The following is a 14,926-nucleotide window of genomic DNA, read 5'->3' on the forward strand; positions in this document are numbered from 1 at the left end:
TATATTTAAATCTTTTTTAAATTATAATTAATTAAATATAAATACACTTTAAACTAATTTATATCTATTGTTGATAACAATAATTAATCATCTGGATACACAAATTGTTTAAAGAGATAAATAATTAATCATCTATTGTTATTATATAATAAATCATAAATAAAAGGAAATTCGAAATATGGATACTAAACGGCGCCGTATATACATTTAGGGAAACAGGGATGCGGGAGCAACATAAAACCCCGCGACGCCTCCTTTTGAAGTCATAATACCTTAATGATTCAAAAGCTCAAAAACGCTTAGGAGGAAAAAGGAAAATCCCAAATTAATTTCTCCAAATCAAAGAAGAAACCCTAGTAAGTTTTCACATACAAAAAGCATTATCTTTGAATCAGAATTCACAATCAAATCCATGGGGAAGAGAAAGGAGCGTCGTTTAGCTGCTATGAGCAACGCCGGCCGCCGCGTTAAGCTCGATCTCTTCGCGGAACCCTCTGGTAATCATTTTGTCTCAGTATTTATATATATAAATACCTTGGAAACTGTTGAATGATTTGCTTTAGTTCCCTTGGCTCTAGAAAAGGTATATATACATATTCTTCGTTTGTTTTTGGTAGTTGATAAAGATTATGCTTTTAATATTTTCCCGTGAATGAGCAACCGGATATCAGTTGAAGAAGTTGTTTAGAGCTATTAAAAGTGAATAAGAATATAAATTGATTATGTTTTAACTTTTGGTTTCATTTATTGCAACTTTTAGAAGATTTGGGTGGCTCCTCAGTACAAGAAGAAATTGATGGGGAACCGAAACATCTTGCAGGGTTGCCCAATTCACAATCTTCTCCAGGTGGGTTCCGTCAGTTCTCTTCAAAAGGAATATGTAGAGAGAGCATGAGTGGTCTACAATATTTTGGTGGAAATTGGAATCTATGCCAGACATATATGTTGTTTGCCCCAGAATTTGTTTTCAGATTGTAGGTGTAAGCTGTGGTCTTGGGAACATTCATACGGAACTGATTGGGCCAAATCAATCTGATATTTTGAACGTGTAACAATCTGTTATGCTCTATTTCGCTGCATCCAAGCTTTTTGCAGATTTCTTCTGGGAAATTTTTATCTCGGTTCGTATGTCTCTTGTCTTTATTTCCATCATACCTCCACTGACATCTTTTCTCTGATTTGTAACAGGTGGCCAACAAGAATTGCTCATAGAATGCTCCTAATGCATCTATAAATTTTATCATATGGATTTTGTTCATCCTTTTATTATCTTTTCTTGTTTATGGAAGCTGTCACCTTTCTGACCTATCCTAAATGAATGTTTTCTCAGCCTATTTTTAAAGGTTTAGATATAGTGAAGCCATTAAGTTTAAATTGTTGTTTAAAGATTTAACATATTAATGTTGTGTCTTCAGGTCAGCAACCACCAAATCCTTTGTTATTACTCGGCCAATATAGTGATGATGAGTTGGATGAGAAGTTGGATAAAAGACAAGAGCATGGCACTTTGAATGGTTCTTTATCTGACCATGATGACCAGGTAATTTTTTATTCCCTTGAGTGCATTTGGTTCATGTAATATAAGATTACGGTTGTGAATAAGATTATGGAATGCATGATTACCGAATAGAATTATGGGGAATCTTACATTACCAGTTAATTTGACCAGGATGGTTCAGTGAATGTAAAATTATTTAGAAGTATATTTTATTACATTCACATTTTTATAATTTTTTAAATAAAATTTGTTCTAATATTTTGGTATATTTAAATTTATAAAAAAATAGAATAGATTTTTTTCAAAAAAAGTAAAAATGTAAGATAATTTATTAAAATTATAGAAAATGCAAATATAAATTCGATACCAAAATCAAAACCTATCACCACTTCAAAATCATTTTTGACTCCAAAAAAATATTTATAATTTTACTCTTCATTATTCTAGCTCCCAACGTAAACTAGTTAAATCAACCTATGTATTTAAGGTTTTTTCATATATATAAAATTTTACATGTTAATATTAAAATTGCCTATTGATTATAATATGTTTTATACTTTTATATAGTGTCAAATTTTAATTATCAAATAACATAAATACACTCTTGATTTGATTATATCTACCCAGATATTTCTGTCAATGAGTTTTAGGTTTTAAATAATAGAGTACTTTGTTATAATGTTATATAAAGTTATAAAACAAATTATAATCATAACTAATATATTAATATATAAATCATTAGAAGATGTATAATAAGAGAGATTTTTATTTTTAATTAGACACTATTTGTGAAAAGGATTAAATTGATAAAATAATAAAAACAAGGGTAATTTGGACCCAAATCTAAGATTACACCCTATAATCTTTGATAATGCGAACAACATGCCCCCTCATTATTGTTTCTGAAATTCAGGCTTTATTCTTTCTATTTCGTAAATCTATCATTTTTAACTGGAATAATGTGGGAGCATTGTGGGTTGGATTAGTAACTTGCTAATTTGAAATGGCATATGGTTTTCATTTACATTCTCATTGCTTCCTTTTGTTTGGTTAAGGGTCCCCTAAGTGAGATCTGCAAAAATTCAGAAGCTGACGCAGGTGAAAGTCTAGATACTCTAAAGGTCAATCAGCTGAACATAGAGAAAGATTCTACTCCAAACTCTATCCAGAACTTGGTCGGCATTGATAACAAAGGAGATATTTATCTCACAAATGAATCAGTCAAGAATGATTCTACCGAACAAGATTCTGTTGCTGGAACTTCTGAAGTACAGGCCACTCAAGATGTGGGTTCAGGCTGGAGGATTGTAATGCATGAAGAGAGTAATCAGTATTACTACTGGAACACTGAAACTGGTGAAACTTCATGGGAGGTGCCTACTGTTTTGAATCAGATAAACCAATCTACATCTCACCTGAAAGCACCTATTGTTGAAGATATGGAGGTTGCTCAAGTGGATGCACATGATTTGAGTTCAACTGTACGTACCCAATCGGTTGATGTTGGTGACAATGTAATTCTTCAGAGCAAGGTGCATGACAATGAGGCCAAGTTAGACGAGCACGATGGAGGATGCAAAAATGAAGCTTTGAAGGATAAAATCTCTGATGTCTGTAGAAGTGATTTCCAAAGTAGCTTAGATGCTGTCGATACTTGTTTGGTTGATGGGAGTTTAGATCAGTCTGGAAAGCCTACACATGATGTGCTTGCTAATGATGATAATAAAGCAGTGATTGATCTATCTATTCATCTTTTAAGGCAAGGGGAGTGTTTACTAGAGAGACTGAAGTCACTAAAAGTGTAAGGAATATCTAATTGCTTTCATTCATCTGTTATTAGGTTATTTGCTATTACTTGTAGCCAATATATTTTTACTATGTCTTTTGTTTAAGGTAGAAGACCATAATTTCTTTAGTTTTCATTGTTATTTGTGATTCTAATATGAAAATATTTTCAGCTCTGAAGACTATCTGCAAGATCAGGGCTGGATGTCTAAATGCATTTTAGAAGTTGAGATTAGACTTTCAGATATCAGATCGTTGCTTTCATATGGATCATCTTTATCACCATTTTGGACACACTGTGAAAGGCAGCTAAATCAGCTTGAAAGTATTATCAATGATAAAATTTACCAGCTTGCAAAATCAGCAATTATGGAAGAGGCTGAAGAAGCTCCCGACTCTTTTGAAGAAAAGCTCGAGATAAAGGAAGGTTCATACAACAAAGTTGAAGCAGATGGAGAGGATATCAATACAATTGCTTATGCACCTATCACTTCTCATGTTTCTTCTAATTCTGCAGCATTAATTGTAGGAGGTAGTGATGTAAATAATCAAGTTTCCTCCAGCAATGCTGCCCACAATGTAGGTGTTCCTACTTTTGGTTCACCTACTGAACGTTGTGAACATGAAATTGAAGAAGGTGAACTGGTAGATGGAGATACACTTTCTGGAGAAAATTCTAAGACTGGAGTCTATGCCAGAGAGGGTGATGATATGGATGTGGACATGGAAGTTGAAGATGTAATACCACCGATCAATGTGGCGCTCGGAGATGTGCCCCCCATCACTACAGGTCAACTAAAGAATTCCACTGATTACTCGGCTGTTCTGCCACCTCCAAATGAGGAGTGGATTCCTCCACCTCCTCCTGACACTGAACAAATTCCACCACCTCCTCCTGATAATGAACAAGTTCCTCCACCTCCGCCTGATGAGCCTCCCGAGCATTCATATCCTCTTGCCCCATCTCATATAGAGACTACACCTCTCACTTATGCAGAACAATACAACCTAATGTATTCTGATCCAAGTTATCAGTATTATGGACATGCAGTTAATCAAATTCCTGTTGGTGGTTTCTATGGACATGCTGATGGAACTCAAATTGCTGTACCCCAAGCATCATTTTACTATCAAGCAATTCCAAACACGTACTCTGAAAGTGCATCAGTTTCCATTAAATCTGTTGAACCTGTAATATTTTATGATCTTCAAGGTAGGGGAGCATCTTCCGTGCCTGTAGCTGGTGGTGCTGAATCTTTTCAGTTGCATAGTGAAGTGGGTACTATCAGTTCTAATACTATTGCCTCAAATCAAGTTGGATCTGGTGGTGATATTGCATTAGCAGGAGTTGGTCCGAGGGCCGATGATCCTATTGTTAATGAGAAGACTGAGGTTGCATCAGTGGGGAGCTCTTGTACTTTTACTACCATTGAAGCTCCTGCAACTGTTTCTGTTAAAGAAAGTTCTGCTGCCGCTGCTGCAACTTCATCATCAGCTCTGAAGGTTCAATCTAAAGGTATAATTTTGGGCCATAAGTTTTACGTGCCAATTTATTCTTATATGATGGTAAGAGGCAGATAGATTCAACCAAATTAATATTGGTTTATCAGAGTGAGTGATCCCTAGAATTTGCTTTTGACTAGTAACTTAGTTTGCGACTTGTTAAACTTCCTGACAATTGTCATATGTTTTACTGAAATTGATTAATTAATGATATGTCATCCTTTGTTTTTCAGCTGCACGAACTAAAAAGAAGACTGTTGCTGTCACATCCTCATTGAGGTCTAATAAGAAGGTCTCCTCTTTGGTGGACAAGGTATTGAGAATTTCCTGTTACTCTGGAGATTCTGTCGTTCTTGACATTTATCTAGTTTGTTTTTAGAATGAGTAGAATTATCGCTTTTGTTTTATCAGTGGAAAGCTGCCAAAGAGGAGTTGCAAGAGAATGCAGAAAATGAGCCTGAAAATGCTTATGAGATATTAGAAAAGAAGCGACAACGGGAAATAGAGGTCTCTAAAATGAACCTTTATTAAATAATTATTTATTCATTTTCACTTATCTCTGGGACTTACGCATCTTTGATTTCAGGAGTGGCATTCCCAGCAAATTGCCAGTGGAGAGGCTAAATATAATGCAAATTTTCAACCTTTGGGTGGTGATTGGTATGAATATAAAATTGCATAAGCTACTCATTGTTTTACTCATCTGATTATGTATATGTATTATGTAGATCTTTCCCATATGTACAAATAAATTCTTATATTGTTTTTCTTTTTCATGGGTTTTGGCCCTTTACTTTTTGGTGATATACTTTCTTCTTGATAATGAACATAGGCGTGAAAAAGTGAAGCGGAGAAGAGCACAAAAGGCCAAAGAATCAACAGAGACTTTCTCAGAGTCACTACCTGATGGAAACCAACAACCTGATTTAGATGAACTCTCAAGAGGTCTACCTTCTGGATGGCAGGTAATTGAGTATTGCTTTTGTAGTTTTGGTTCCTTGTTTTGCATAATCAGTTGAAACACTGTTATGGTCCTGGGATATGGATTGAGTCACTGGGTGATTAATGGGAGTGTCGGAAGCAACTGCCTTCCCTTTATTACTATTTGTTGAATGACCAGCGGTGATTAATAGTTTGTCTCATCGAAGGGAGATTGAAATCTCTCAGCTCATAGGGGGAGACTGAAACCTTAAGACTCGTTAAAAGAAAGACCAAGACTAAAACTTCTTAGTTTTATGAATCTTCTATTTTAATTGTTCTAGTTATGATTTTTATTCAAGATATGCAACCTTTATTTAAAGGCTGACTTGCATCAATGAAATTAAGTCAAAAATATTCAAAAACCTAAAAGATTTTAGTATCTATTTTAACAAGTCATTAGGTTCAATCTCCCTTTGATGAGTTGCGAGGTTTCAATCTCCTTTTGACCAGCTGAGTTCCAAGTGAACTACATTTGTAATCGGGACCTTAACACACTTCCAATTGGCTTCAAAGTTGTGGGATCAAAACGGTAGTTATCAACTAATGGCTAATGCCGTGTTCTCATTTTGCTAATCGAACTTTTGGGTCCAAATTTCATTCTTCATGACTTGTCTTTTCTCCAGGCATATTGGGATGAAGCTTCAAAACAGGTCTATTACGGAAACGTCAACACCTCGGAGACAACTTGGATTAGACCCACAAAATAAGTTTCGATACTAATTGTATGAGTATTTTTGAGTTGGATCGGAATATTTATTATAATTTAACGTTTCGTTTTATACCCAAAAATGTACATCTGTTTAGAGGTAGTTTAGTAATGAATCAGGCAATATTCCTTGATTGCTATGTTGTTGAAGGTTCAACTTTTATTTGGTCATTTCACTTATTCATTTAGCAGGTTAGGCTTTTCTGCCAAAATTTTACATTTTCCAACCAATTAAAAGGACTCGAATCAAGTTGAAAAGTTTTTAGCAAAAACGAAAATGACAGAATCCACTATAGATGCAAAAACGAATCTTCCTTTGATTAAAGAACTGAAAAGGGTGACTCGTCCTTTACATTGCGAACACCCATTTCTTTCTGCTTTTCATACACATGCTCTCAAACAAGAAATGAGAAAGACCAGTAACTAAAGTCATCTTTTGCCATATATTTGAGTTCAAATTTCAACGTCTGCAATATGTTTCGACATTCTATATCAACGGTTTCTTGCAATTCAGTCCCCCTTTTGAGGGGGGGGGGGAATGTACAATTGCACAATGATTGACAATATATTGTTTTTTAAGGGAGAATAAACAATGACATGGTTTCAATCTAAATAATAATTATCAGAAAATAAATAAATAAAATGAATAAAATAATGATGCAGGATAATGCAGCAGAGATAATGACCCTGTCTTCTACTCTTCTTTCTTCGCTTCTTCAAGAACAAATTCAGCATAGAGATCCTTTAAAGCAATCACAACAGTGGTGATCAATGGCCCCATGATTGCTCCCTGTGAAGAAGGAAACATAGATTCAATCATACCTAGTGGCCAACATTGAAAACAAAAACAATCTGGTAACATGATATATTTAGAGTCCTTTGAAGGATAATATCCATGTCTCGTGTCTGAGTATGCAAACGAAACAAATGTCGGATATGGATATTTGAAGGAAAATGAAGAATAGGATTAATGTAGGTTACCTCAAGTGCTGAAGGGAACAATGTCATTCCACCAATGATGCTAAGCGCTGTAAGAGTTACACTGTAACCAGGCATATTCTCTTGAATTTCAGAAGCACCATAATCCATCATCAAAATGTGAATCGTGGACAATGTCATAGCCACTATGTATCTACCATCCAGCAGTAGTTCCACAGCTGCCGGAATCGTCGCGAACCACGATGGAAATATCGGCAACAAAGGGCTAACGAGAGCAAGCATTGTTGACATATATACAAAATGTATATCAAACAGTCTGAATAGAAGCCATGTGATACATCCTTGAAAGAATGCAATCTGAGCCGTAGCCAAGAACACACCAGAAACAGCATGGTCAAGAACTTCAACACATCGAGTACGAACCGATTCCGATATCGGTATCATAGCCATGACCTGTTCTGTGACCCCACCGGATTCTGACGTGGTGAGGTAATAAAGAACCCAAAAGAACACTATTAACTGAGATAGAAAGTTCAAGACCTCAGCAGCTCCAGTGATAATGGAATTGGCAATGGTAAATATGATCTTTGCGCCACTTGTAAACACCCTTTGTGAAACATTTGCACCTTTAACAGCAAACCCTTTAGCCTTCTCAATCAAATCCAACCTTGTGATTATCAGTTCTCGGAAAATCAGATCAACCTCTGTGTAAATTTCTCCCCATTCACCGTTTCTAAGCCTCTCCCTCAACCTCAAAACCATCTCAGTGAAAGGAGAAGGGTTCATCAGAACCGTTGATTGCTCCGATGAACTATCATCCATTGATGTAATCACAAAATGCTTGATTCCAGTCACAAATTCAGTCATATTATACTGCATTGCCAAACTATCAATCTGCTCAGAAACTGTTTGATAAAACTGTGTAGAGTACTTATCCACCATTTCAGGGACATCATTCTCTTCTATCCATTGTTTAAGACCGATTTTCTCGGCATAGTTACTCTTTCGCAACCGAGATTTCACCGCAATCACAGTATCTTTTCCTTCAACACCGATCTTATACGAGAAAAATGTAGCTCCAGCAATAAACCCCACAATCATACCGATTATCAGTCCAATTGCCACAATGGAATCCAACCTTTTCAATATCCCATTTGTCAAATAAGCACTAATTGCACTTCTTCTGAACCGAGTGCTCCTAAATGATGAAACAGCAGACATTGTTGAATCCACATTTTTATTGCTAATCTTCAAACCCAACATGATGATTAACAATGACCCAACACTGCCGATTGTCTCATAGACAATTAGAAAAACAGAAAATGAGACAAGCCACTTCATTAGCTTTGAAAATATGCTCTTATTACGTCTTGAAAGCTTGGATTTTGGTCTTTTGAGAAACATCCTTAAACAAACATCCTTAATATCAACAAGGGTAACTATAAAAGCCTTAAAAACAGCAATAGGAACAGCAAGAACAGTTTCAGTGAGGCCTAATTCCAAAGGTTCTCTCCAAAATTCAACAAGGGCTTCATGAATACCTCTCAAAGGAATTGAACACAAAATTGCCCATTGAATTGTCCTAAGATACTCTTGCAAGAGCTTGCAAAGCCCGTATAAAATGCACAGAGTGAGGGCAAGACCAGCATGAGCCATGGCTATGTAAAGGGCTAAACGTACCTCGGCATCACCTGATAGGCTGTTTCTATAAAATGGGTCGGCGGCGTTTCGTGCACGGGGTGACGCGTGGGGTTCGTTTGGAGGATCGTCGTTGATTTCTTGTGGATGGGGAGACCTCCTCATTGATGCAGATCGGAACATGTCTCGCCATGGAACTAACTCCATTTTCCACGACAATTTTTTTTTAAATTAATACACACAAAGATTAAAAGAAAGTTCTTTCAGAAAGAGAAAGGGAAGAACATTAACCATTAATGATCGGAAGGTCATTCATGCAGATGTTTGTATGAGTATTATACGTGGGCAAATCCTCGAAATTCTGGCCTGAGTTTGAAAACTTTTTCGATTAACATGATTTTTAATTCGATTAATGATCATAAAATATTAACAACTTAAATCTATATGATATAATATAAATAACGGATTCCGAAATTTAAGGGTGAAATATAAAATTTTAATATTTTTTTAAAAAATAATATATATACAATTTTTTTCTTTAAAATATTAAATTAAATTTAACTACATTTTTAAAATAATGGGATCTATTTGATCTCCTAGGGAGTTTAATACATCCACCTTTATTAATATAAAAATGATCATTTGAAATAATTAAATTGTCTAGCTAAGACAACCATTATTTTTTTTAACGGAAAATAACGAGTTTAGAATAATGAATAGTCGGGTGATCATTTTGTAATTTTTAATAGTTGGAGGACACAACAAAATAGTATACTATAATCGGGGGACCATTTGTGTACGTTACCCATTTATTAATTGCTATGTCATTTGTTGTTAAAAACAATGTGTTGTTCATTTTATAAATTTTCATACGTTAGGGACTCAATAAAAGAATATCCAAAAATCAGGGGATAATTTTCATAGTTTACCTATTTTTCATTACTAAATATGGAGATGTATCTGAGGGTCAAAATCTATGATATCTATTTTCATGCGTGTGTTTTTCAAATGGGATGGATCAAAGATGAGTACAAACTTGGATGTATGTATATATGTATGTATGTATGTATATATTTGTACTACTTTTGGTGGTTGATGAAGAGTGCAGGGACACAACAGACAAAAGGGTTTAATATTTTGTCTGTGTTGAGACATTAATATTTTTCGGTAAGGCATTTTCTTAGCCGTATATTACGGTTGTCGTACAACAGAACTACCCTCAACATCCATGTTTGATCCACCGACTTCTTTTCTTCCAAATACACCGCTCCATTAATGTCATTCTCTACCAAGAATGGATTGAATAGGGTTTGCGAGTTATTTTTAAAAATTTTAAATTCTTATATAATTTAGATATTTTTATATTCTTTGTTCTTTTCTTAATAATTCATTTTTGTTCCGTAAATTTTATAAATTTATTCTTTTTACATAAAATAATGTGTTTGTTCTTACCTTACATGGGTCATTTATTTCCACCACAATTAGGGCTCTGCAAAACAAAATCTGATTTGGTTGATTTGATAAAAAAATCTGAATGTAATATCTTTTTTTTATTATCATATAATCCAAATCGAATATCTAAGAAAAATGAATAATCAGATCGATTATAAATTATCTAAAAAATCGATAAAAAATGTGTCTTTAGAGTTTAGACAACCTTTAGCCCAATAATTGAGTAACTCACCAACACATTAAAATTTTAATCCAATAAAAATTAAGATGTTTAATTATTTATTTTGTGTAAAAAAACTATATATATGTAATATGATAAAGATATAGAATATTTTGCATTAAGTCACAAAATATAAAATTATATTTAAATTTTTATCCAGTTAAATTTTATGTTCGAATCTAAATAAGTTAATATCCGTCTAAAGATTGAGATATCCAATTTTTTAGATTATATATGAATCGTATACTTTATGATGCAAATTTTAAATATGGGAAATTTTGAATCGAATAATATCTAACATTAAAAAATACACAGCCCTATTCACAATAGTTAATGACCATAGATCTCAGTATTTGTGTACATGATTAAACAAATTAATATATGATGTTTCCTTAACTCATGGTTTTCAGAACCGGATCGATTAGCGAACCGGTCATGCTATCGGTTCACTGGTTCAATCGGTCGAACCGGTCCGATCGGTCGGAAGAACCGGACGACGTCATAATTATTTAAAAAATTAAATAAAAATACTAAAAATATTTAATAAAAAATAATTTTTTATATCATAAGTTATATTCAAAGCAAGTCATAACATATATAAGTTAAAAACCATAAAATCAAGTGAAACAAAATTATTCAAATTAACTACAACATAATATTTAAGGTAAAACATATTAAATAATAAATATAATTATATAACTATAATTAAAAAATAAATTTGGGGTTAAAAAATCATAACAAAATTATATAACTATAATTATATAACTATTCTTTCACCTCAATCAAACTCGAATTTTAGGCTTCAATCGAGCTTCTAATTTTTTTTTGAGTTCAAGCCTTTTTGAGTTCAAGTTTCAATATTATATTTCGAGTTTGAGTTGAACTTGATAATTTTTAGCTTGTGAGTTTGAGTTGAGTTGAGCTTACTTTTAAAGTTTTAAAGTTTGAGTCGAGCTCAGCAATACTCGAGTTCGACTTGACTCGTTTAACAAACGACGTTGTTTGGTTTAATTTTTTTTAAAAAGAAAAACAAAAATCCCGGTTTTTTCTGGTTTTTTCCGGTTTTCAGCCGGTCCGGTTCGAACGGTTCAACGGTTCTGACCGATTCACTAATAACGGTTCAACCGATTTAAATTGAACCGAATTAAACAACAATTCTCGGTTAAATCTGTTAAACCGACCGATCCGATCCGATTTTCAGAAGAGAGCCTTAACTTCTCCGGAATCCCATGTCATCGGATTACGGAAAAGAAATTGTAAGAGATGATGACATGTGACATTGTGACATCATCACATTCACCCCTTGAACCTCACAGCTATTTATGGGGTTTGGTGTCACCCTCCCACCTAAATATCTAATCCCATTTTCTTTTTTTGAAATTTCCAATTATCACAAAACTAACTTCAGTAGGACATTTGTCTTTTCTTTTTTTTCTTTTTAAATTTTCAAATTTCATTTATCTTTTTCCTTTCTGATTTAATGCAAGACCCCATCTTTTGAAAAAAAATTGCAACTTTATCTACAAGTTTTTGTTTATATTTTGAAAATTGGGGTTTTTATATATTTCTGCCATTGTTATTGGTTCCTCCTGAAGAACATGTAGCAGAGATCCAAATAGATGCAGCTTTTGAGTGTGGGTATGGGGTTGTTGGATTTTCTGTTGAGTGCGGAAGTCAGAAAATCCATTAAACGGAAAGACAGTGATGCAGGTTCGGTTGAAAATTTCCTGGACATTTTCAGATTCATGTTTTGTCTGTGATTCTGGTTGTCTTAACATTATGATTCTTCTTCTTTTTTCTCTGGTTTTCTGAATGTTGTTTGACATTCATAATTTCTTTTATTTTGTTCAATCTGATTTGACATTCTGCAAATAAATTGATTTTCATTATCATGTCCATCGTCCATCGCTAGAGTTGTAATGGAAGACAAATGTGATTGATTTTGATCTGAATCTCTGTTAACAATATCATATTTTTTTTGGGTATAACCACATATATCATATGGATGGATCGATTAATCTGTTTAATTTACAATGTCAAATTTAAACATTTACCTTGTTTAAGAAGCATAATGCTTCATCATGTTTCGTAACAATTCCTTTTCTTCCTTGCCAGGTAAAGCATTGGAAGAGCTCAGAGGCTCCCTCTATAATGAACTTAGAACCTCAGAAGGAGCCATGTCCTTCAATTTCTTCGTTGCTGTTGCGATTATTCTGACAAACAAATTTGTTAGTTTCTTAGAATCATTAGTTTTTTTTCTTACAAAGATTTTGTATTCCGATAAATCAATAAAAGGTTTACAATATGTTCATTGAGGATCTTATACGAATCATGTTTGATTTTTCAGGTGACGGGGAGAGTTGGATTCAACTTCCCAATCTTCCTAACCCTGATACATTACATCGTATCATGGCTGTTACTAGCATTTTTCAAGGCATTGTCATGGCTTCCAGTTTCCCCTCCGTCCAAAACGACTCCTTCCTAGGCCATCTTTACGTTGGGAGCGATAATGGCTTTCGCATCCGGCCTTGCCAATACCAGCCTAAAGTATAACAGGTCTGAAGATCTGGGTTCAGATTATCGATTTCGAGAAACTGATTTGGCCATTAGTCTGATTTTCCTCACCGTTTAAGCTCATTTTTTGCAGTGTTGGTTTCGACCAAATGGCTAAAATTGCGGTCACTCCTACAATTGTTCTCGCAGAGTTCATTCTTTTTAGGAAAACTGTATCTTTCAAAAAGGTGACTGATAGTTCTTAGATGAACAGAACACTCTTCGGTTCTTTCTGATTTTCTGGTTCTTATTGAATCTCCATCATTATGCAGGTATTGGCTCTGGCGGTTGTTTCGGCAGGTGTCGCGGTGGCCACCTTAAGGGATTTAGAGTTCAATGCTTTTGGAGCGTGTATCGCCATCGCATGGATACTCCCGAGTGCTATAAACAAGATTTTGTGGTCTAATTTACAACAAGCAAACTGGACTGCACTTGCGTAAGTCACAAGTAATTCAGCATGTTGTGTTGTTCTTTACTTGTGCTGAGAAGAATTGTGTGAAATGTAGGCTGATGTGGAAGACAACACCAATCACAATTTTCTTCTTAGTAGCATTGATCAGGGTTTTAAATCGCGGTCGATGTCGTGTTTTCGGTTATTTTGGATTTACTGTGATTGCGGCCGTCGCGGGTAACTCGGACGGCGGCGAAACCGCTATATCGCGGTCGCGGACCGTTTTTTAAAACCCTGGCATTGATGCCATGGTTGGATCCGCCTGGAGTTGTGTTGTTCAAATGGAACGTAAACAATGTTTCTGCAATTCTCGTATCGGCATTGCTTGGTTTTCTCTTACAATGGTCTGGTGCACTGGCATTAGGGTAAGTTTCCGGTACACCTTTTCAATTCTGACTCAAACTTTAAATGATCTTAACCCGAATAATCCAAACAAGTAACCTATAGTTGATTTGAACACGAAGCGAATATTATCCAAAATGATCCGGTCCTATAATAATAACTCTAAATTCAACTGATTTGATCCAAATTAATTCGATCCAAAACCAACAGAACCGCCCAATCAACAGGTCTGGAAGAGAACCTAATTTTTTTATGGTAATCTGTCTGCTTGTTGGGACTTTGGTTTGAAACAAACCAATTGAAGGCTAATGGTTTTTTTTGGGTATTTTCTTGTAGAGCAACTTCTGCAACATCTCATGTTGTTTTAGGACAATTCAAAACTTGCGTGATACTTCTTGGAGGATACCTTCTTCTGGATTCTGATCCGGGGCTTGTGAGCCTTTCTGGCACCATTGTTGCACTCGCTGGGATGTCGGTTTACACGTTACTTAACTTGAAAGAATCAAAGGAGGGATCAAATAAGCAGATTCCAATGCAAAATCCTGTATCAAAAACAAAAACCAGTGAAAATGGCAATGAATGCGCATCAGTAATAAATACTACAAATGAAGTGTAAAAATATACGAGAAGAGATCGTATAGGCAATGAAACAAAGACCCAATCAAGTTTCAATATTCTTTTCTTTAATATGTATATCAACCAAATATTGAATTTGTTTTAATCAGTGCTTTGAAATTGAATTTCATAGGAAAATTGTGTCTACAATATGCGTGTATGCGCTCATAATATGCGTGTATGCGCTCATTATCAATTGACAAAGAAAATTTTGGTCAAATATTACTTTGTCAAATGAAAGAA

General features: G+C 34.6%; 2 protein-coding genes and 1 pseudogene across 5 annotated transcripts; 2 read left to right on the forward strand and 1 right to left on the reverse strand.

Moving 5' to 3' along the window:
* The first annotated feature begins 300 nt into the window (after positions 1–300).
* On the forward strand, positions 301–6,516 carry LOC120219538. Of its 4 annotated transcripts, none has more exons than XM_039216359.1 (10): positions 301–497; positions 764–847; positions 1,416–1,540; positions 2,548–3,299; positions 3,457–4,799; positions 5,020–5,099; positions 5,198–5,293; positions 5,373–5,446; positions 5,619–5,751; positions 6,391–6,516. In XM_039216359.1, exons 1-10 carry the CDS (start codon positions 413–415, stop codon positions 6,472–6,474), a joined length of 2,856 nt encoding a protein of 951 aa, XP_039072290.1. In that variant the 5' UTR covers positions 301–412; the 3' UTR covers positions 6,475–6,516. The 4 variants fall into 4 exon arrangements, with proteins under 4 accessions (XP_039072290.1, XP_039072289.1, XP_039072292.1 ...); XM_039216358.1 differs by having other exon boundaries at positions 302–497; positions 761–847; XM_039216361.1 differs by having other exon boundaries at positions 433–497; positions 764–1,125.
* A 607-nt stretch (positions 6,517–7,123) lies between these two features.
* LOC120219547 (transmembrane protein 245-like) lies at positions 7,124–9,241 on the reverse strand. The gene is made up of 2 exons (XM_039216371.1): positions 7,455–9,241; positions 7,124–7,263 (listed from the first exon to the last, which is right to left on the reverse strand). The coding sequence occupies exons 1-2, from the start codon at positions 9,231–9,233 to the stop codon at positions 7,168–7,170; spliced, it is 1,875 nt and encodes a 624-aa protein (XP_039072302.1). The 5' UTR covers positions 9,234–9,241; the 3' UTR covers positions 7,124–7,167.
* Positions 9,242–12,229: 2,988 nt separating this feature from the next.
* Positions 12,230–14,821, forward strand: LOC120113437 (annotated as a pseudogene).
* The last annotated feature ends 105 nt before the right edge of the window (positions 14,822–14,926 follow it).

Source organism: Hibiscus syriacus, unplaced genomic scaffold (assembly GCF_006381635.1).
Source record: "Hibiscus syriacus cultivar Baekdansim isolate YM2019G1 unplaced genomic scaffold, ASM638163v2 tig00110206_pilon, whole genome shotgun sequence".
NCBI classification, from domain to species: domain Eukaryota; kingdom Viridiplantae; phylum Streptophyta; class Magnoliopsida; order Malvales; family Malvaceae; genus Hibiscus; species Hibiscus syriacus.

What these genes read in the sequence shown, in the direction of transcription:
- LOC120219538 (XM_039216358.1), top strand. Translation starts at nt 413, where the DNA reads ATGGGGAAGAGAAAGGAGCGTCGTTTAGCTGCTATGAGCAACGCCGGC. An exon ending in TATCTGACCATGATGACCAG is followed by an intron (nt 1,541 to 2,547) that starts GTAATTTTTTAT and finishes TCCTTTTGTTTG; the next exon opens with GTTAAGGGTCCCCTAAGTGA. An exon ending in AGACTGAAGTCACTAAAAGT is followed by an intron (nt 3,300 to 3,456) that starts GTAAGGAATATC and finishes AAATATTTTCAG; the next exon opens with CTCTGAAGACTATCTGCAAG.
- LOC120219547 (XM_039216371.1), bottom strand. Translation starts at nt 9,233, where the DNA reads ATGTTCCGATCTGCATCAATGAGGAGGTCTCCCCATCCACAAGAAATC. An exon ending in TGTTCCCTTCAGCACTTGAG is followed by an intron (nt 7,264 to 7,454) that starts GTAACCTACATT and finishes CCTTCTTCACAG; the next exon opens with GGAGCAATCATGGGGCCATT.